At 34.3% G+C, this 24,156-nt stretch overlaps 2 protein-coding genes across 6 annotated transcripts in view; one reads left to right on the top strand and one right to left on the bottom strand.

Annotated features, from left to right (window-relative positions):
• Positions 1-2,811, bottom strand: part of LOC149775678 (uncharacterized) — a 103,984-nt gene extending 101,173 nt beyond the window's left edge. For all 4 annotated transcript variants that reach the window (XM_089944497.1, XM_089944500.1, XM_089944499.1 and 1 more), the window contains exon 1: positions 2,562-2,811. In XM_089944497.1, coding sequence (XP_089800623.1) covers positions 2,562-2,714 — 153 coding nt within the window. In that variant the 5' untranslated portion in view covers positions 2,715-2,811. The remainder of the gene's footprint in view (positions 1-2,561) is intronic.
• Positions 2,812-3,008: 197 nt separating this feature from the next.
• LOC149775677 (zinc finger HIT domain-containing protein 3-like) lies at positions 3,009-23,895 on the top strand. Of its 2 annotated transcripts, none has more exons than XM_089942962.1 (6): positions 3,009-3,051; positions 5,032-5,137; positions 14,836-14,867; positions 20,818-20,898; positions 22,512-22,580; positions 23,297-23,895. In XM_089942962.1, exons 2-6 carry the CDS (start codon positions 5,061-5,063, stop codon positions 23,470-23,472), a joined length of 435 nt encoding a protein of 144 aa, XP_089799088.1. In that variant the 5' UTR covers positions 3,009-3,051; positions 5,032-5,060; the 3' UTR covers positions 23,473-23,895. The 2 variants fall into 2 exon arrangements, with proteins under 2 accessions (XP_089799088.1, XP_089799087.1); XM_089942961.1 differs by having other exon boundaries at positions 3,017-3,143.
• The last annotated feature ends 261 nt before the right edge of the window (positions 23,896-24,156 follow it).

Below are 24,156 nucleotides of genomic sequence, written 5' to 3'. Positions count from 1 at the left end.
AAAGTTTAAAAAATTAAAATCAATGAAATATAAGAAAGTGCATATATTGTATTATCTATTTCACATCCAAAATAAGTTGGGAACTACAGAACTGAGTGGTGATATTTGTTTCAACAAGGTTCTTATCTTTACTGACTATTTTCAAGAGAATACAAAAGTTGATGATTTCTGGTGCATATCAAGGAGCCAGTGTCATTTAGATAGGCATTGGGAAAAAATCTTTTTTGACCAATATTTTAGCTCTCTGACATTGATTCAGGGAATAAATTAAACAATGACAAATACACTGATATATAATTCTTAATGGAAAGGTATACGTATTATCTTAGTTATACTGTCATAATTATCTGAAAATATATCAGTCTTCACTCTTGGAAATTTGTCCCTGGTAATTCACTTAGGATGCAGGTACTTTTGTATCTTTTGTACATTAACTAATAAAGTTTATGCAACATTTTTTCCAGACTGTAAAGGTCTTTCTCTGTGATGAACAAAATCAAGAGTGTGTTTAGGAACAGCTTTATGAAAATGGTACAGAATTACCTCAAGACAAAAAGTAGAGAAGAATGTTCATTTAAATTTAAAGGCAAATGCGTCTTAGCATTGATTCATGATTAAAATTTACACCATGTGAAAATCTGGCAGCAATTACTTAGGGGTCATGTTCTGGTGAACTATGTTATTACCATAATCGCAAATTTTATCAGCCAATCAAATGAAGTGCTATATCACATTTGGGAGACTAAGCAGCGCAGGCTGAAGAACATCAATGTGAGCCAAGCAATTTGATTCACTTTCAGGTTTCTGAAAGCTTCATTTCCATTGGCTAATTTAAAAGTCACCAGAACATGACCCCTAAGAAGTCACTCTCAGATCTTCATGAAAGACAGAGGAAATCTAATTTTAATAAGATTGTTTGAGATACACGAGTAGATATAGGATTGTCAAGGTATGTAACTCTTTCTAGTTTACTGTTTTCCATTACCAATTTGGTTCCTGAGCAATGGTCGGCTCTTACAGTACATTTTAATATAAATTTTGTGATATTGGAACTCAAAATCATGTGAACCCTTCAGAAGAATATCCAAGCATGTTTATGTGTGTGTGTGACTTTGGATTTTTAACATAGCTTTAACAAATTTCAGTCATATCACTATGATGTCTGCAGTGTGGCAGTTTATAGTAAAGTCTAGCACTGAGACATCATGTCACAGACATATAGCATCATGTCCCACCCAGTCACATTATCCTGACACCAGGCTGACCAGTCCTAATACTAACCTCTTAATGCTGAGCGCTTAGCGAGGCAGCTGTTAATACCATTTTTATAAGTTTTTGGCATGACTCAGCCTTTGTCCAAACTTGAGTTGTTCAAGCATCCTTGGTTTAAAACAATATCAAAATAAAGTTTATTTTCAAATCAGTTCAAAAACAACCCAAAAGACCCAAGACGGATATCAAGATACAGGTTCTATTATCTTTTTTTAATGCATGTATTTCAGCTAAATTTTTGTGTTGAGCTTCCGAGACACTCTTTAAATTCTATATTCTATAATATTAGAAATGCTTGACAGGAGATTATTATATTTATATTCAATGCAAAAGAAAGTTTGATTTATAAAACTAGCCAGCCAATGTGTGTTGTTGTTGTTGTAGGGTTTAATACCATTTTTCAGCAGAAGATAGACTATACATGGCAGCCAGTATAAATGGGTGTCATTTTTAGAATTTGATTTGACATACCTTTAAGTGGCAGGTATTCACTTCATTTGGATTCGTATACATCCATGTTCCTTTGGTAGGTCTTTATTTAGATGTCATGAGAGGTGCATACGGCAAAATCAATGTTATAGTATGCAAACATGTTTGGACGAAATTAACCTAAAGGTGTGATCCACTACAATCCGGATAGAATGTTGCATGCTGTGATGTCACAATGAAAGCTACGCATAAAAATAAACAAATTCATACTGCCCTCGATTGCGACAATTCCACTCGACATGCTCTTATTTTGACACAAGCTTAGTACATGGCCACCATAGTAAAAGTCCACAGAGATAGATACTTTTCGTTTGCATTTTTCTTGGTGGCAGTTAAGGTGCAGAGCATTCAATAATCACGACTGAATATACTTTGGTTAAATAAAATTAGTGTTAAATTGTAAAAGAACAATTGATATTTATTTTAAAATGAGTAAATGTGTATAACATGGCCCATGTGACTTGTATTATAATCAAAATGCGTTTTTGGAACACCTCATTGCAGCTGAAAAAAACTAGCCAAGAAACAGTTCTGACTTGATTTTTTATAACATTTGGATTCATCTCCATTGCAAAGTTTAGTTGCTGGTACTTCATTATTCATGACCTACGCCCAACATTAACACTACGGCAACATTTGGCATGCGACGGGAACTGGTCCTCTGCTAGTAGCTATTTAACAACGTACCACCTACACACCCTGACAATTGTGTATATTTTTTTATATTTTTAATATATCTTAATAAAATATACAAAGACATTAACTTCATTGCCCTGTGGTTGCTACTATGAGATGCTTGCCTTTTCGGCGAGTTTTGATGCTGCCGACTTCAAATTCTCGTCTCCTTCCCGTTGACATGTTGGAAGCCATAAACCTTTTCCCTCTATGTCTACTAACAAATATCTAGTATCCACAACTCTTGGGATCAATACGCTAACAAATTCATTCGTCATTATGAACGAATTCACAGGATTTAATAAAGTGTCATCCACAGAATTCAAAGCATTTCCTTTCGTTTCCCGAAATCGTCTGTAATCTCCATTTCGTGCGGGACAGTTTAAACATCATGTACAGCATACAAATTTTAATTGAGAAAAAGTAAAACATTTTAGAAAAATAAGTATAAGCAAAGCCTTAAAATTTATAAATGATTTATTTTATTTTTAAAAGATACTTATGGAAATAAAATATCTTGAATTCCATCAATATGATTTTTGTAACAAAAGAAATAGTATTTTTAGCATTACGTTACACATGTTGAAAGCGAGTTTTCGCCGTGATACCCTCTGCGTACGGATTATTATTATTTCATTGTTGTTGATCTGAAAAGACACGACGCATAACAATAACTTTACAAAATCGAGTTCCAGGTGTAACAAAAGGTGCTTCTAACACAAATGACCAAGTTTTCATTGAATATGCCTCATAGGTTGATGTTGAAACCATGTTATACAATCTTTCCACCACAACACAAGAGTCTGATGTTTTATCAATAAAGTACGACGAAATCTCTGACATAACAAAATCACCTTATATGTACCATAAATTAACAGTTGTGATTTTGTGTTGTCAGAGATATCGCCCTACTTTATCAATAAATCGTTAGAGCAACAACCATTAATTTCCTGTAACTCCATAAATGTTCACGTTAGTGCCATTAACTGTAGCCAGAAGTACCGAATGTCTTTTGAATACTTCGTGTGAAACGAATTAGATGCTCTTAGGTACATTTAATGACGCTGACCTGAAAATTTCCTGAATTACAGATGGGAAGAATTTGCAATGCTGTGTGGATTAACAGAACTGTATGGGATTTTCAGCTGATAATGCATCAGTGATGACTGGAATTCATAAAGGAGTTGCATTCTATATTTTGAAAAATGTTTCCATCATTGTAAATATCAGGTTTTCCCTGTAACATGATGCACGATGCTGGAGGAAAGGCTGCCGATATATTAGGAGAACTCCTAAAGTATCAGGTTGGCATTCTACCTGACTCACCTCTGTCTGAGTGGGTTCGTGTCTAGGATTTGGCCAATGTGGGTATGTCAGAAAGCTTGCCAGTAGCTTCTCGTGGGTTGGTGGTTCTTCCCTGGGTTTTCCAGGTTTCTTCCTCCACCATTAATACTGGCCGCCATGCATAGCCTATCATGTGCTGAAAAATAACGTTAAACCCAACAACAACAGCATTCTACCAGACAATGTTCTTCATGCGGACAGAGTTGATATGCAATGGCACCTAATTTCCCAGCTGTGACTGTTTGATAAATGCAGCTCTAATTGTAATGTCTGATTATAACCGTCTGTTTCATACATTAATCAGAATGAGCTTAATTGGATTAAGCGCACATAATACTGAGAACATTTTGTTATCAATTATCATCATGACTGCAAACAATAATAGTGGGATCATCTGACCATGAACGAAACCCATGATTGAGGCCTCTTTAATTAAAGTATTTTTGATGTAGTTCGCCAATTTACTAATTTTAATACCATTTTAAAACACACAATAGAATGCTTAATTCAGATAACTTTTTGAGCTTTGGTTACATGGAAGTTATTATCTTATATATGTGTTATGTATAAATTAAAGAAAAAAAGATACAATACCTCACACATCAATAACAAAACAAAAATCTTTTTTTGGGAATAAAACAGAACGAATCAGAATGATTTGACCCCATCCCAAAACACAGAAAAGCGGATTGAATATAGATGAACAACAGTTGAAACTTCATATGCACACCATAAAATGGACACAAAGCTCTTAAAATGCGCCATTTTCAACTGCAGGAACAGTGAAGACTTGATGATGTTTTCTCCTTCAATTGTTGTCACCGTGTTGTTTTGATATTTTTTTTTGGGTGGTAATCTTGTCATTGTAATTGATTTTTTTGGTATAGTTATCTAATATTGTAAAATGCTTAGAACTTCTAAAGATTAGGTGCTGTATTTAGCCCACATAATTATATTTAGATCAATCAAGTGACATCCATCAATATCTAACCAGAAACTCTTTACCCATGTATTTTAAGGATAATTACATACTTACACACATACATGCATACATACATACATACATACATACATACACACACACACACACATACATAAATACATACATACATACATGCAGATAGAGTTTACATAGTGAGAACATCATGCCAAATTGTAATTTTGATGGATTTACCGATCTTTTTTCGACATTTTTTCTTCCTAAAAAACCAGAATAATTTTAATTTTAATGGATTTAACAATCCTTTTCAGCATTTTTTTTATTCCTAAAAGACCAGAAAATGATCAAAGAAGCAAAATGTGAAATTTGCAAAGAAGAGTTATCCAAGTACAAGTGCCCGCAGTGTCTTGTCAGATAGTAAGTATGTTGTCATTTATTCAGTAGGGTCCTTAGTTTGAGCTTAATGTATTTCCATGAAACATTATTCTATTTATGCAGATGTAATGAAAATGTGTATTATGCATCGTGAGGGTGCCAAACAAATATTTTGAAAAAATATAGTTTTATCAACTCTGTTATTTTTTAGTCACCTTTCAACTGTATGGTCCCTAGTTTGTATTTTTCTACCATATGGTCGCTCCCCAGTTTGTGTAATTACATTTTTTAATGCATTTCCTTAAAATCTTGCTTCATTGTTGCAAACATAATGGAAATATGCATGATGCATTGTGAAGTAACTGAATGAATTTTGTAAAAAGAATTTTAAAAAAGATGTACCACGTCAGTGCTCAAAGATTTTTTTTAGGCACATGCCTTGGTCTGGTGACTTAAATAAACTCACAAGCCCTGACTGAAATTCCACAAGCCCAGACAGTTAATTCCTATCAATTCTCAAGCTGAGAGAAAAACCTCTCGATTTGGGGGTATTTCCACATCTACCTCCCTATCTCATAATATCTCCCAAGTTTTTGCAGAAAACTCCTGCTTATTACATTATGTCTGTCAATTTTCATTTCTCAGGGGAAAAACCCATACATAAATAGATATATATCTTATGCAATCCACAGATGCCATATTCTGTTTTATCACTTGTGAATACTGTTGTGATGAAATAATTAATATCACACAACTAAGGTTTTTTTCTTCTGGAAATAGAATGTTAAGAATAAACGTTTTTAGGTACCGAAATTTCAGATTGTTAAAAGCCCTACAACAGTATTATAGTAAAAAAAAAATTGAAGAAAAAAACTTAGCACCAATTAGTTTCAATCAAATGAATGATCACTGTGAATACACCACTCCCTCGATAACTCGCGCACATTGGGGTCCAGAAACATCGACCGCACTATAAGCGAGGGGCGAGTTATCGAGGGACCTATAAAATAAGCCCAAAACCAATAAAGTGATTGATGACGACATAACGGAAAAATAAGGGGGGAGGGGTAGGCAGATTATACTGTTGAATACTCACTTTATAATCGTTCTGAGATTAACTGTTAATAAATATCTCTTCATAATGGTGTACTTTATTATTTTCTCATAGGACAACATTAAAAATTTCAGGATAAATTACCGTATATTGACATTGAAAACATTATTCCACGTGGTTTCCGTTTGCTGAACATGTGTACCACTTCACACATTGTGTACTACGTCACTAAGTTTTATGTTGAATTGTATGCATTCTAGTTTTATTGTTTGAGCCAAATTAGAAGTTTTTTATACACAAAAGATCGACTCTTTTCGAGAAACAGTGTCGATCGAACGATAGATAGATAGATAGATTTGAATGCGATAGAAGTAAAATGGAAAACAAAAAAAAACAAGAGTTAATCAGTACTGACATATTTAATTGGTCTACAAATTTAAAACAACGTAAATTAGAACAAGTTAATACTTGCCGTTTGTGCCACGCTTGACAAATATCAATTCACTTTTTGAAAAATCAGTTAATTTTTTTTGTGTGTGTTACTCCTTGGTTTCTCTGCCGCCGAGCAAAATCCCTCAGATTTCTCAACTGCACGAGCTTTACGTAGTCAACATTTTGGGTCTCCAGCCACCTTATGGCAATATCAAAATATTTGCTTCCTGTGCAGAGGGGTGGGGGTGCAACATCTGTGTCTGCATCACTTTCAACACTTGTGTTACTCCAGTTAGAATCGTCCACCAAGAGAAACGCCCATCTCAGGACCATGAGTCTATACTAATTTCTCCCAAACAGCCTCGGCATTAATGACATCAGTTTCACTGAAACATTCGAAGTCACTATCGTCGTCGTTGTCTCTGTTACTGTTTTGCTTTACGTCAAAGGCAGCTCCAAGACCCTTAATCCAGCACCCGAGGTCTCTTGTAATCGATTGTTTTTTTAATGCAACAAACACTTCCCCAAGTTGTTGATCAAAACAAAGCCGGCATTTACATGTAATTAGGTTCTCACAGAAGTACTCACAGGTTTCGATGTGACGGTCGATTGACTCTTTTCATGTTATCAATGAACAGACTATGTTGTGATTATAATGTTTACACTGAAACGGAATTAAAGGATTAGAACGTGACTTTCACACAGGAAGTCGTTTAATTGGTGTTTATTTCATTCTCTGTTGCCACCTGTTAACATTTACCACAAGTTTTCATTGATCGCTATTTCACCAGACTGTTTATTTACTTTATAATGACAACTATTTATCCTAAAAACTTACATAATATATGATATCTTTAAACAGAGGTCTCGCTAGGATTTTAAAACTGGGTCTTTCTGCCTCTGAATTCAATCACTAAATATCAGTATATTTTCTCACTCGGCCGCCAAGTCAAAGCCTTTGAACTAGCCGCCTAGCTGTTGCATCATGTACTTTTTTTTTTTTAATGTACTCTTATGAAATAGCAACAGTACATCAAAGAGTCTTTCAGTCACTGAATTCTGTCATTGTAAATATCAGCACAGTAAACTGATCAACACATTTTCCCACAAAGCAGGTGGCTGAAACAGGACGGCAAATCTTTGAAATTTCCCGCGCACCTATTACATGCGTACGGAGGACTCCAGCCTCAGTGATTTTCTGCGTCCCAGATCAAAAATTGGCATCCAAATACGCGTAATTAAGCGTTTTCGAGATCTCTGAAATTAATTCTTCTCTAGAGCTTGCAAATTGCAAAATATGGATTATATTTTTACGGGCATTAATCACCATTTTCGATGATAAAACGAGCAATGTATCAAGGTTTAATTTATCAATTCTTATCGTAATTTTTTTCATGTTCAGCATATTTTAAAGATATTTTAAATACATTTTGTCTGGAAAAAATCGGGAGCCAAGACGGACACCGCGTTATAAGCGGGATCGCGAGTTATCCAGGCGCGAGTTATCGGGGAGCGGTGTACTGTGTAAACAAAATCACATCTCCATTTCTGCCACAGAAACTAAGTCAGTAAACACCTGGCATTCCTCTAAAGTATATGTGAACTTTAATTACCATAATTAGATTAAAAGAAGGAATAAAACAAAAATATGCCATGCAGTATATGTGCCCTCAAAGAGCTAATTCAAGGTAAATATTGTATTTAGTAAACAGTGTTACGTGCCTTAAGAGTTAAACCTAAGGAAATGATGTGTGATATAAAATGTGGGAAAAACAGTTGCCACATGTATGGAATTTGTGACTGCAGATTTGAACTGTTAAAATGAAGTCCTAGGCATCATTAGTTAAAACAAAATTTGGCATTGTTTATTTGCCAATCAATTGCTGGTGCTTATGTACACACACTGTACAACGTGGTTACTTTGAAGTATGTCCAAAGGGCAGTCCTTTTCACAAGATAAATGCAATGATAAGGATTAACTGTTAATTAGTCACACAAGCTTTATTGTTTGTGTACTTAAGTCTAGCATTTCACTTTTAAACATGTTTTGGCCTACATCCAGAAAATTTCATGGCTGACCACTGTGTCCCTTCCCAAAAAAAAATAGTTCCTGTGGGCGCCTCTGGCGTGTCCTTAGACGGGGTCCATAGGGACCTTAAAAGCCTTGAAAAATGAATTGTTTCTTCAAGGCTTTGAAAACACCTTGAAAATTCAAAATATTGTCTGGGTACCTTGAAAAGCTTTGATTTTCTTGAAACCAATAGGAATTAATAAATAGTTTTCATTTTACAGAATAAAATAAAAAGAAAAGGGGGAAAAAGACACAAAAAACAATCTCTCACTAAGTTTGTGCCGGCATGAAATTTTTTCCACAACTGGCCACTGTGCAGTCATACATTTTGAACCTCAGATTGTAACAAGCCCGGATGTAGCAGTGTTTTAAATTTGAATTATTCGCTTCGACACAGCTGGCTGCCGATTCCAACTTTGGTGGCTAGATGAAGAAAAATATAAAGTTTGGATTATGAGAGCTTTCTCGGACAGCTTTGCAAATTGCAAATTATGCCAAAAGGATATTGATTTGTGTGTAATGGGAGAGTCAGTGCTTCACAGTCACATGCAGCTGGAAAAAAAAACAAGTTCTTGTAATGGCGCTTAATACAGGCAAAACAAGAAGCCTTTAGCATGAAATCATTTTTGATGAAAGAGGTATGTCTGTGAACATAGAGACTGAAGTTTCAGAACAGAAACTGTATATAGTCTTGACTCTTAATTATGAAATTAGTTCAATCCGGTTCTATTTTGGGATTGAGTGGAAATAGACGATAATTGCAATGAACACGATAAGTCTAAAAATATAGAATACAGATGAGAAATATTAACATATCTAATATGAAATAATTTAAAATATCCATTCTCTGTTTTTAAATAAACAATGATATAAATAAATATCTTTACTTTTTTTGTTTATGGTTATGAGTAAAGAAGAAAGGAAGGTACTGAAAAAGACATTGAGACAATGACAGCTTTGCTGATGACTATGCATTGAAAGCAAAGATCTATAGGAAAATTTCCTTTATCATGACATCAAAATAACTTGAGGAAAAGTGAAAAGGACAAAATTGCCGAACTTGGAGCTGTTGAAAAACAGCTTGATGACAATCTACAAGAACTTAAAAATTCACTCTGAAATATATTGGACTTTGTAAATAGTGTAGTGTAGACAGAGTAAATGAAAATTTGTTCAGTGACTACATTATTCTAATGCCGAGATGTAGGATATTTAATATTAATGGGAATGATATCAATGATCACACTATTGACTTAGTGTTTTATTTTGTGTTTTTAAAAATAAATTTGCAAGAAATGTTCCTTGTATTGAGTAATAGTAAGTATTAATTTGCTTTTTACATACAGTTTCATGTATGTATCCTTTAAAATTAATGTATTATTGCACCTTGAAAAACACGATTATGAACCTTGAAAAAACTTGAAAATTTTGAATGAAATATGCTACTAACCCTGCTTTGAGGATTTAACCCTTATTGGACCTGGAAGATCTGACAATTTAAATGCCACGTAAAAACCTCCTATTTTAGGTCCAAATCTCAATATTTTATTTGCTGTTCTCCCTACTTGGCTTTTGAAAGGTAGACATGTATGCTGGACTCCAATTTCCACAAGCCCAAAATTTCCCCTTTTTTAATATTATCACACAATGTTGCTATAGCTACAAGTCAGATAAACATTTAAAAGAAATGAATTACACTTGAACATATATATATATATATATATATATATATATATATATATATATATATATACATGCAGTAAGATCCAACTTCAAAAAAATGTTGCCACTGTTCACAGACTTGTCAAAAATATAATACATAGCGGCTTAAACATTCTCATTCAAGGCAATATGTAATAACTTTATTCTTGTACACACATCTATCATCTCTTCGATGTACGTATGATGGGTTGTTTTACTTTCTAATCCTACCTATGCAGATTAGCACAATGGGTTCACCCACTGCGACGTGCAACACTTCTCAGCCAGTTAATGTGAAACTTTAATTTTATACCTGACCTCATTTCCTTTAATTGCTGCTATTTAAACTGCCCAAGGGATAGTTTTATATCAGTTATATTACAGATTACCATTTATATGTGACTCAAAACATGACTGTGGGATTTGCTGATTTGCAAGTACAAAATCATATTTTTAACAAAGCTTCCATTTGATTAAAATCAGATCTCAATGTCACGTAGGACAGCAGTTATCTGATTTTGATTATGGCATGTGTGTCAACGTCTTGGAAGTACATCTACTCTACTTATTTCATCAGCATGATCAACGATTCCTCAGGTAAACTTTTCTTGACAAGCCCAACGGGCATCTCACTTTGAATACAGGATGGACCTGAACTAAAATTAGAGGGACCCCAGGTGTAAGGGCTATCAGATTTTTAGCACTGGATGCTTAATTTGTTTCAAGCAATGATTCCATCATATTATATGGGGTTCCTAGTTTGTGAAACTGGCTCTGCCACTTCCTTTTGTTTTCTCTTTTTTTATTCGAAATCGTCTACGGCTGGTGAAGACCTAAGACAGTGCTAGCATATAAAAGAAGGATTGCCTCAACTGTGTAATTTTCTTCATGACTGATGGTAATTATAAAACTGAATAGACTCCCAATTGTTCAATTATATGCCTGATAGCCTCTCCTGGCATCTAACCTGTTTAGGTTTCAGGCTTCCGCCTTTGAAATGGAAATATGCATTGTGCATTATGTGTTTGGTAACTTAATTTTCTGTAAAATTACTGTTTTCAACTTGCTTATTTATGTATGGCCCAACTAGTCACAGACCAGAAGATCTTATTTGACGGCCATTCATCCGTTCAAACATTTGTTTTATCGCTTCCCCAATTTATTCTGATTTAAAGTTCATAGTATTTAACATTATCCTAAACATAGAAATACAGTTATAATCTACTATGTATTTGTGTTGTCCCTTTAGAAGCGTGTTATATGTCACAGGTAGTGTGTGCTTCATGACCAAAAAAGAAAATCATCATAGCACATCTGTGATGTGAGATTTTGCAAAAACATGTTTGGAATAGTACTGTTTTGTATTGAAAATAATAATAATAATAATAATAATAATAATGCTTTATTTATAGAGGGTGACTCATTAGTCAAGGACTATTCTCCCTTGAGGCCCTCTTAAGGAGAGTATAACAATGCACATTATATGAAGATGGCAATAATTACTGTTTATTTTAACATGTTTGGTATTAAAATACTAAATTCCATTATCTGTTAGAAACACATACATGCTCATGATATCTTTTCTTAAATACTCTAATATTTTCAGCAGATTTTACATGTAGTGGAAGCTTATTCCACAGAACTGTACCAGAGTATTGAAAAATAAAATGTTGACAATCAGGTATTGATATTGAAGTGGATGATTCCGGTGATAATAAAATTTTAAATAATGGATTAGATGAAGTTGACCAAATAATGATGCATAGCTTATGCACTGTTCGAATGATGAATTTAGACAACAAAATGGTTGAACGATGAATTTTCATAATGCAACATTTTTTGTAAATGTGAAAGCTGCTTTTGTCTGTTGCTTAGTTTTACCACACTGATTAGAATCATTTCTCAGTTATCATACAGTGCCATTGAAACTGTAAAACAATATAAAATGGGTTGAACTATGGGAAAGATTGCTATGAAACTTTACACTCTCATTTGTTGCAAGTTATAATTGGTCTTAAATGAAGATTGTGCCCTTGGACATCCAGTATGGCATCATTGGCAGACATTTTGAAAATGTGATCATCACTTCTCCTCAGCAGATGAGGTTTTACTAAAAGATTTGTTATGTCTAGTTCGTCCTAAATGAAATGGGACCCCAAGGACAGAAAATATGGTCACCATGGGGGGCCATCTTGTATATCTTGTTATTGCTATTCCATCTGACCCTTCCGGTGACCTAATGGGTAGAGTCTGCGGGAGGTCGTGGGTTCGATTTCCGGCTGAGTCATGCCAAAGACTTACAAAAATGGTACTGTCGGCTGCTTCAACTGGTTGGCCTGGTATCAGGATAATGTGACTGGGTGGGACATCATGCTACATGGCTGCAGCATGATGCCCCAGTGCTGGACATCACTATAAACTGCCATACTGCAGACATCGTAGCGATATGACTGGAAAATTGTTAAAGCTACATTAAAAATCCAAAATCACACACACACTATTCCATCTGAATGAATGGGTTTTCACTCAGATATCTTAAGAGGTGTAGTTGATCATACAAAAAATCATACTGATCTGACATTCAGTGTGTCCACCATGGTAGCCATCTTGAAAATCTTGTTATTGCTACTTCTCCTGAACAGATGGTTATATCAGCATGGGATTTCTAGTAGAAAACTTCTTATGATATATTTCTGTATAACACATTGTTAGTTACCAATAAAATTGTCATTGATTAGACCTCAGTATAGTGGGCTGTGGCAGCCATCTTGAAAACCTTGTTATAACAATGCCTAACTAAAATATTTCTTACTGTATGTTGTTGGTCCTTAATTAAAATGATGCCTGTGTGAAAATATGAAAAAAATTATTGTTATTGGATGGCTGTATAATACCAGCACGTTTTATTGTTATTCTTTAAAAATTCTTTCCTTTCTTGCAATGTATAATTGTTCCTATATTACAGTTAAGCTGATTTAACTTCCCAGAATTGCAGATTGTGATAGCCCATTTGGAAATCTTATGGCTCCTTTTCCTAAATTAATGGTCACTGCATGAAAACACTAGCACATTGTAACTTGTTCTCGTCAGTTCTCTTAAGAAATTATTCTTTGTGTAAATTTTTTAAGGTTGCCATTTGTCCCCACATTCATTGTGATAATATGAACAGTGTTCTGTATTGCATGCCTGTGCATGTTGGAAGAGTTAGTTCCTTTTGACTTTTTTTATATCTCCAGTTTCAAAGTGCAACCCACCTCCATGTTCACATTGAATAATGTGTATATGTTAGATTCATTATAGAAACTGATTTCACCTATTCAGTTAATTGGTAATGATACACTCTGCATGCATGGTCACCATGGTACTGTAGCACTAGGCATGCATGGTCACCATGGTAGGTTCTAAGAAAATCTTGATCTTCTAGGTGAATTTTAGCAGTTGCCTCATCTCACAAAGCCTGTCAGAATCAAGAATCACATACATGCCAGCCGTTACACTTTTGGTGTAATCATTAGCTTTTTTGGCCAAAATTAAGTTTTCAGCTACAGTAGACTGTTTATGGATTAAGCCTTTTTCTACATTAAAAATAAAATTAAAATAAAGCAATAAAGATATGTTTGTCATTTTTATTGTCATCTCTTTAGTTCCACTTATATAAATTTGAAAATATTCTTAGAAAGGTGACTGCTGCGTACTAATAGCATAGGAGTACTTTCCTTATTTGCTATTTATAGCAACTGTATATGACACCTTTCCAAGAAAGAAACAGATGGGTTTCTTCAAAAGTGAACCAGTCTTTATTTGTAAAGAAAATGACACGAGATGTTAAGTGAAATGCTTTACAGTGTGAGCTGTGGATGTTATATGACGGAATATGTTAGACCAGATGGATCTTTTCAAACATTAAAACATATCAGATCAGAAAAAAGTGACTGATCAAAACTGCTTTACAAACTTTAAAAGAAAATTATGAGAGTAATGTAACACAGCACTCTGAGCACATGGCAATGATCATTGCAGAGTTCCAGTTCCATGATCATTCAGCAGAAGTTACATATGTAGACTAGTTGAAGTGAGTGCTGAATATAAATAATTTTTAAGTATATTTTGTTTGTAAAATTCATCTTTTTCATATGTTCTCTAATTCTGGCATGTAATATATAGATCACACTTTTTGCCAAAATTATGTATTTTTTCTCACTTATAATAGCATTAATTATGTTTATACCTTGGGGGTGGGGTTGGCACGTATGTTCTCAGTAATGGAAGTTTTATTATTAAAAGAGAGGTATACTTATTTAGTTCTGGTATACAGTTGCAGGATATTGTGTTCAAAATTTTCCTTTTTTGAGTAGGAATTTGTTTTAGTCACCAAAGTTTTTCATAGTAAAAGTATAAGTGTTACAGAACATTGTGGTTTTTATCAGAACCTTTCCAAACCTTATCTACGTACAGTATTGAATCTGTTTATGTTTTTTTCAGTTGTTCCCTGGGATGTTACAAGGATCACAAAGGTAGCTGAATATTTATACTTCCTTTATGTTTCTAAGACATTTCACCCTAACCATACGGGAAGGCATGTTATGCTGTAAACATTTCCATGTGTCTCCATTCCATTCATCAGTTCTCTATGCCTAATGTTGACATTATTTCATACAAAGTGAGATTGTGAAACTAAGTATTGAGTAGAAATCTGTGAACCTAAATATCTAGTAGAAGTCTGTGAACCTAAATATCTAGTAGAAGTCTGTGAACCTAAATATTGAGTAACATAACATCTTATCTGCTGTATCTGAGTTAAATAGAATGTTTTTTCTTCTTCCACTTTTTGTTTGTTATACCAGCATTGTCAAAAAACTCAACATATTGATCACTTTGGCAACCATGTGCACATCTGTACATTAATACATACATCCAAACTATGGATTAAAGTCAACCTTCAAACAGAGATCTTGGAAACGCTTAATTACGTGTATTTGGATGCCAATTTTTGATTTGGGACGCAGAAAATCCCTGAGGCAGGAGTCCTCCGTACGCATGTTATAGGTGTGCTGCACATTTCAAAGACTTGCCAATCCTGCTTCAGCCACCTGCTTTGTGGGAAAATGTGTTGATCAATTAGCTGTGCTGATATTTACAATGACAGAGTTCAGTGACTGAAAGACCCCTTGATGTACATACATGTTGCCATTATAAGAGTACATAAAAAAAACATGATGCAATAGCTGGGCGGCAATTTCAAAGGCTTTAACTGGTGCCCAGGTGGGAAAATGTACTGTTATTTACAGTGATTGAATTCAGAGTGAGAAAGACCCAGAGATGTACATGTGGTCATTTATAAAAGTATATCAAATAAACAACTTTAGCTTTTGTTACTGTGTTCATTTCCAAATGTATCGGAATAAGTAGTGCACAAGAGTCAAGACATGTTGAGACTTAGACAAAATGCCATTCGTAAATTTGGATAAGTATTTTGGGGTTAACTGGCAAACTTACGAAGATTGTAACGAGATTCAGAAGAGTGCTAAAGCTGCTAGAATTGATAGTTCAGGTAGGACAGTAGCTAAGTGTAAGAAAGTGTGTGAAGCCTAGCTTAGTGTTTGGAATAAGTCCTGACTTGGATTGACAAAATTCAGTATCACTCTGATGGACAAACAAGAGCTATTTAAGAGATATATTGACTGACCATAATTTTTCTTAAATGCAGCTCGCCTTAGCCGGGTTAGTTCTAGTGTTGTAGCAAAATGTGTTCATCAATACATCAGTAGCTAGGCCTAGTTTTGATATCAATTACGTTGACAAACAAATTCTTGCCCATTCACAAGCATATGTTTTGATAGCTGATTGACCATTAACCCTTTTCCGAGTAAGGTAGCAACTATCAGTTTCCTGCATGATACCCTTTAATGATAAAACATACAAACTTGTGTTTTAAGATCAGAAAAAGTGATTATTAACTGCCTCGTTTACACTATTTCGTCATAAAATTAGTTTGAAACTTCTAAGTGAACCAGTAGGCCTAACGGGAAATAATGGTGGACTTCGCTAAGTCTGGGATGTACCAATTTATTAGATTCTCTGTTTTCGTAAACCATCAGGCAAATATTTTCAGAAAAATATACAGATCATTCAAAGTAAAGCCAAGGTAGTATTTTATTAAAGATTTTACTTTAAAATGCAAATTATTTAGGTCAGAAACATATGGGACAATGCTATGTTGTGGAATTCGCGAGATGCACTTTAAGGTCTAATCTGTTTTCTGACCAGACACATATTTGTGAAAATACGGGAAAAAACAGCAAATAAGATATTATTTAACAATTGCCTAAAATTACTACAAGGACGTAGACAAATAAATAAACCAAAAAGTTTGCGATTCTGTCAATGGACTATTTGTAATGAAGCTACATTATAGTGAGTGATTACATTACGAAAACCTCTCCTTCTAAAAACAGATGCACTCACGTTTGTGTTGATTCTGTAGAAAAGAAGGTACTGCAACTTTTGATGGTGGGACTCCTATTTTTACCAAAATGGGAGTCTTGGACTTCTAGTTTTAAAATCCTAGCGAGATCTCTGTTAAAAGTCTTCTATGTTAATTGACATAAAAGGGTCCATTTTGTGATTATTTTGCATAAAGATAAATGATGGTACAAGTCAGTTAGGAAACTGAAATACTGATTGAATTGTTTGTGCATTGAGAATGTGGTGGTTGTAGTGCTAACATACTGGTAATGAACATAGATAACATGGATAGTTCTGCATGCTTATATCAGTTGCTTACCAAGAAAGAAATCAGATGAAAGTAGACTCAGTATGGCTTGAGGGATTTGTAACGAATGCCGTCATTCATCATTACTATGTTTGGTTGTTCCTAGTCAGCATCGTCAGTCTGAGGCATGGCCAATACCTTTCCAAATTTGTCTTTTTATCATAGAGTTTTCCTTTTTCCATCTACCATATATACTCGCTTATAAGTTGAGTCAGATTGCAAACGAGAAAGATCTTGATTTGCCGTAGCATGATGCGCCTGCAGATCAGGGCATATGCTATTTGTTCCACTGATTACTCCTAACAAACAGTGCAGACCCCGATCTGCCTGCACATTATGCTAACCCATGATCATTGTATTAGAAGTCCAGTGCTCTACCACATAACTACTCCAGTACCTGTGCTGTCAGACAGAATCAAGTGATTCATGCAATGATATTCACTCATTTCTCAGTCTTCATTTTAATTTGTTCCATTTGGTGTTAACTGCTAGTTGACCTCTTTGCACAGCACAGAGATGGACTCCCCGGCTCCCAACTATTATCTCCTTGTTCTGTGGACTGAAAAGGCCAGTCAGTCAATGCTACTTCACTGATTTGGAATGGCCACATTACATAAGCTGTTCCCCAACCCCTCTGATTCCTAAGTTTTATCAATGGCAACTTAACATGAGTATAGAAAAATCATGATTGCTCCAAAGAAGTGGGAGAAATCTTTGATAAACGACCTCCAAAATCTAGCTGCTGAGATACCCAAGAAAATTCATCCTTCTACATGCAGATTTTCCACCCAGCCTTGACATGCTGAACAAGCCCTCGGAAGAAAAAAAAACATTTTTGCAATCAAAATGGTGTACAGAATCATTCAGGTAAGAAGGCCTGCCACTTTGAAGGCCTCATGGTGAAATGGAAAATTGTCTTTCAGTGGTGCAAGCAGGAAATATCATTCCTTTGCACCATTTGATAACTTCCTGGCCAAAAACAGGTGCTTATTGATGTGAAATTAGTCTTTTGTTTTGAAAATACTGTCTTCATTGGACCATTCTTCCAAAGGTTATCTGAACAATCACAATGTTGAAGCATTACCCAAAATGTTCTGAACTGATAAAAAGAAGGAAATTTTGGATCTTGATAGATGTTATATCAAAGAAGGATACGATGATGTTTCAGCTCGGGCTCATTCGTCCTGGATTCCTTGATTATTCTTTGCAGCTTTCAGCATATTAATCCAAGAATATTTCTTACATATATCTGTTCACGAGGTTAAGGCAGTCACTGTCAGCCTAGCATTTGAGTGAAACTGTTTTCTGACTGACATCCAGGCAGTGAGATGGGGATCTGATATAACATTCGGTCTAAGACCTTTCGTCTTGGAAGGCTGCATTTGACCTGGTAAAGTCTGTATCAGAAATGTAATAGTCCAAGTTCCTCAGCAAATGTATAATTACATTTTTATACTCTGCTGCCATTGGATATGCAGTAGCAAATGTTTTTCTTTACAACTGTGTCATCATCAGTCTTAGCCCATCTCACACAGGGATCAAAGCTGCATATATGTTAGGAGCCCAAACATAAAGCCAACTCTAGGGCAAATGGATTAACTCCTTCCTAATGTATTATAATTATATAAAATATAAGATTTTTTAAAATAAAATATGCATCTTAAATCTACATAGAATATTTCAGAAAAATGTTCCAGCCCAACCTGAAAATGTCTGGATTGGCATCTCTCATGTTGCATCTAAAGAATCAGGTGGATTATCAGTGATAAATTTGTTTCACCATGCTGATTCTTGTAATAGATGAGTCCATTACAAATTGTGATGACTAAAAGTGATGGCTGAATCTCTAATACTTAACCAAAACTGTACCAGTCTGGAAGTTTATTACTTGACTGCGTCACTGTTAAGATTTCCCATACAATTATGGAGCTTGTGTTGCATCACTACGTACTGTATTGGAACCAATTATAAGATCATATCAGCCAGATGCTTTACTAATTGTACTTAAAAACATTATCTTATGGAGACAAAATAAACAAGTGAAAGTAGAAACTAAAAAGCTTGTAGTATCAGGGTATTTCTGCAGCAGAGGTTCTGTTATACAGGTATATGCAGATTTTACTGATAAAGTTTGCCTCTGTACTGGAAAAAGATGAGGCTGTCAGTATTCATGTACTGAGAAACGGTAAACATGTTTTAAGTCTTGAAAGTTAACTGTCTCAACTTCAAAGTCTGTAAGAAGTTGACTTATTCTTATACATATTTCTTTTCCCATATCATTGATATTTATCTGTGATTATCGGCAACAAAATAGCTCCAGAAGGAGAGTTGGTTTATCGCTTTGATGGGTTGCAAGGTTTTGATATTTGATACAAGATGAAACGCTACGAAAATTAAAGCACTCATCTTTCTGTTTCATAAACATTAATCCAAACAGACTTTTTCTGCTTCATTCCATTTGCATTGAAGACTCTTGAATATTGAGATATTTCTTTGTTATGGAGTTCATTTTGTATGGCATTGGTGCTTTTTATTTACTCTGGTTCAAAAGAAAATTAATAACCAAGTGTTTATTTTTTTGTAGATGACTAAGTCATGTGATCTAGCCATATCGAAGTTGAAGGCTTTCAACCACACCAAGTGAATAATACTAGACATTTCTGTGTGATGCATGGAAACACTTCAACTATTTACTTTATAAGTGGACTCTGAACCAAAGTTGTTCAAAGTGTGTGGATTAAGTTGATGACTGACAGTGACAATATTTGCAATGAGATTACGGTAATGTTTGCCCAATGCAGCATTTTAAATACTTCAGGTGAAATGATTATATAATTTTAGCTACATTTAATGATGCTGACCTGAAAATGTACTGATTATGGATAGGATAAAGTTTGTGATGCTGTGTGGAATGAACTATAGTGTTGAGGCATTGACTTGTAACAGTGTCCATTATAAATGCAGCTCCTGTAAAAGTCAGAAACTCGTTCATCTCATTTTCTTACTTAAAAGTATTGTTTATAACATAAATTTCTTAACTTTGTGCAAGTGATAAACCATGCATTGATAGATAGGTTCATCAGCATTTATACCAGTAAAATGTGGTCTTGTATCGACTTTTTCTGTCCTTGCCAGTACTAGGTACAAGTGGTAGCACAATCCTTGTATAATGCTGTGCAGTGGTGTTTTCAAGGCACAACACTGGATCTTGTCCTTCAGACTCATTTTGAAATCTTATCTGGTTCCAAACTGTAATTTGTCTTTCAGTATATAACTTTTAAGACTTAAAAGTGCATGTGGATGTGAAGATGTGTCCCTTGCATACCAAAAAAAGGTTGTTGTGACTTTACCCATTTGCTTTTTTACTACAAACTTTACAGTGTGTGAATATATTTGGATATATATTCGGGTATGTTCTTGAACTCAGAATTTGTGGTTGGGAATGCACCCCTCCATTTGAAGAAAAATGTCAGTTTGTTTGTTTCCTGACTATAGGAGGAATTTAAAAAAGAAATAAAGGTTGAGCTTGAAAACATAATGAATGACTTTTGCACATACTGTAATTTTTCAGCATGATTTTCATCCCAGAATAGACCCTGATGCATGTTAAAACCAAAATTAAGTCACTCTGAACAACTTTTGAGGTTTATTTAGAACTGCTGAAAAAGACTGACTTGGTATTTTCTTTCCAGCTAAGTCTTGTCAACCTATACAGAAAACAGATACACAGACATTGAGAAACATCCCAGATGGTCATCAGCCGCTGCAAGAAGGTATTTTTAGATTCTGTAAATAACAGCAAAATTGTTAAATAATTTAAATTTTAATTTTAATTTTAGTAATATTATACACTGGTCCAATTGACTTTTGGTGTTTTTCGACTGCAAGACCGATGGCTTTGGTCAATATAATGTTTTTTTGCAAATGTAAATTTTCTCATTGAAGCTTTTTTGTACAAAAGTTTAAAGAATCTTATGAAAATATTATGTATGGGTGAACAACTATACATTTAATTAATTGTGATATTTATGGACAGATCGTTTTTGAATTATTAGAGGGTACGCAAAATTACATGAATTATGGTCAAACTATTTTTTATTTTTATTTTTATTTTTATTAGTTAAGGAACTTGTCAGGACAGAGGGAAAAGTAATTATTTTTTAGTATCTACATAATAAGGTCAATGATAGTAATTAGTGTGGTTGAGAAATGTACTGTATGGTGCAGAATAATGACAAAACATTTTGCGAACTAAAACAAATACCATATCATTTAATTGTGCCTGTGATCACTTTAAAGTTAATTCTAATTATTTTTTTAGGATTGGATGACAACAGTTAGGTCTTTCAAATTTAACTTTGTCAAAGTATTTGCAATACTGGTTATGATTCATTATTCATATTTAGTAATTAGAAACAATTTAATCTTATGGCTATAATAAAATGTATTATCTCAAGTACTGAGATGTTCATTTTTCTTCTAGTTATGAAAAATAACCAAAAGAGTACAAAATTCATGGCCCTTATGAAATCATGAAAAGATTTGCCTTCCTGAAATTTACTGTGAATTCACTCCTTTTTTTTGTCGGATACAATTTTTCTTATTTTGTGATTGCTATAAAGTACAAATTTAAAGTCTAAACCAGTAAGGATCCTTTTGTCAAAAGAGTTGAAAGAGTTGGACACCTTAACCAAATCCAAGAATTTAATATATAAAAAAATGTTTTTTGGAACCATGAAAAACAATATCATGCAAAGTAATGAATTCACAGCACCTACTGTATATACTTGCTTGGTTGAGTCAAACTGCATATAACATAGACGGGAATCTGACATTACATAATGTGCCAGCACATCAGGGTCTGTGTTGTTTGTTCTATTGATTACTCCTAACAAACAGAATAGACCCAGATCTGCTGGCACATTATGCAGTTGTAAATCTGGGTTTTTGCAGTTGCATTTAAGCGAGTATGTATGATACTTATGGCTTCAATCTTAGACTCTTTGTGTGTATGTGTGTGTGTGATTTGGATTTTTAACAGAGGTTTAAAATATGTTTAGTCATATCACTATGTTGTCTGCAGTCTGGCAGTTTATAGTGATGTTAAGCACTGGGGCATCATGCCGCAGACATGTAGCATGATGTCCCATCCAGTCACATTATCCTGACATGAGGATGACCAGTCCTAACACTAACCTCTTAATGCTGAGCACCTAGTGAGGGAGTTGCTTGTACCATTTTTATAAGTCTTTGGTATGAGTCGGCTGGGGTTCAAACTCGCATCTGAGGTGGATTCTCTAACTACTTAGGCCACTGAAGCAGTCCTTTTGACTTATCACTTATCATATTTTCATTAGAATCAATGCTATTTTTTTCTTAATTCCAGGTAATGAAGGGCAGTCATTAGAATTTGACACTGAGGATAAAGTCTCACAAGAAGCCCTGGAAAGATTGGGTAAATAATTAGCTTTATGTATTGGGCACGTTGTTTCTCAGCATGAGATACAGCGTGTAAAATAAAACTCTTGAGCTTGTGATTTCATTGTGGCCAATCACAAGTGATATTACTTTTCAGAGCATGTTTTTGGATTAGATGGCATGGAAACTCAGCCTCAGAATGTTAAGATTATATCTGGACCAGAACATTTTGATTACAGTTTCTTATACAGTACATTTCATGATTGATTGACAGAAGTTTCATATATTTTAAGTTAGTTGACTAATCCATATTCAGAAAAATAAAAAGCACTTAGCTTTGGGGGGTAAAGTTTCACTGGCTATTCTTTGTGCATCTGGTACATTCGTAAAAATTTAAAATGATGTATCCACAAGTCAAAACAGTATATTAAGCCGCTTTTGTAGCATTAGTTTTTAATTAATTGGTTTAAAAAAATATCAACATTTTAAAAAAGCAAGTAAAAAGAAATCAAAAATTAAATACTATATAATAGTTATTTTAGTAACGATTAGAAACTTTTTGATTTTATGGATATAATCAAAAGTATTTACTCTTGTACCAATATGTGAATTTGTTCCTTTAATTACAAAAGTGTAAATAAATCATGGCCCTTATGACATAATAATAATAGAAATAAACAGAATCTGTCCATATGAGTTATAACTTTATCTTGTACCAGAATAAATCATTGTTTTGTTATGGATGAATTCCAGGTAAATCACCTGAACTACTGGCAATACTGGAAAATCCACACCTGCGTGACATCATGGTTGGCATGACAACAAAGCGCCCAGGTCAGCTGATGGAGGCAGCCATGCAAGAACCAATATTCCAGGAATTTGCAGATGAGTGTCTGCGCATCATTGGAAATCCAGAGGCGGCTAGTTGAAGAAAGATTTCCTTTTATGGAATCAAAATCTTGATCCTATAGGGCTTTCATCTGACCACAGAATGAAGAAATGATTTAATATTCTCAGACAAAACCTGTTGGGTGTTCTAATTGAATTTAATATTCTCAGAAAGAAACATGTTGAATGCTCTGTTTGAAGTGTCCTATCAAAACATTACATCTCTGGTTAGTCGATATATGGTTAATTTCCAGTGGAATTAAAAAAATTGAATTTCTCAGTCATTGTATATCTGAAATGTAACATTAAATTAATTTAAAATAGATAATAATTTTTGGAATTGGAGAGTGTAATGAGGAAAGTGATGCAGATTCTCAACTTCCTCCTTTCAATGTGTATATGCATAAAATACAAAGGTTTCTACAATACATTTGAGTTTTCATTAAACAAGGTTTTCCATTTTACTCAGAGACATTATCATTTACTTTCTAAGTAGTGCCATAAATGGGTTACTCAGAAAGTTGTTGACAAAGAATGTATTATCATTGCAGGAAGCTTTCAGAGTATACATGGTAATCATGTATTCCTTCTATTTGTCTGGTACATCTTTGATGAATGTATGATGCAGTTTTACCTCAAATGGCTGTCATCTGTTCACAATTATTATTAATATTTCATAATCCACTGAACATAATTTAACCAAACTTGACAGTAAGCATCCTGGT

This window comes from Sinohyriopsis cumingii, chromosome 19, assembly GCF_028554795.1.
Source record: "Sinohyriopsis cumingii isolate HCF-2022 chromosome 19, ASM2855479v2, whole genome shotgun sequence".
Taxonomy (NCBI): Eukaryota; Metazoa; Mollusca; class Bivalvia; order Unionida; family Unionidae; genus Sinohyriopsis; species Sinohyriopsis cumingii.
Note: the sequence above shows the minus strand (reverse complement) of the source record. Positions and strands in the feature narration are given on the sequence as shown.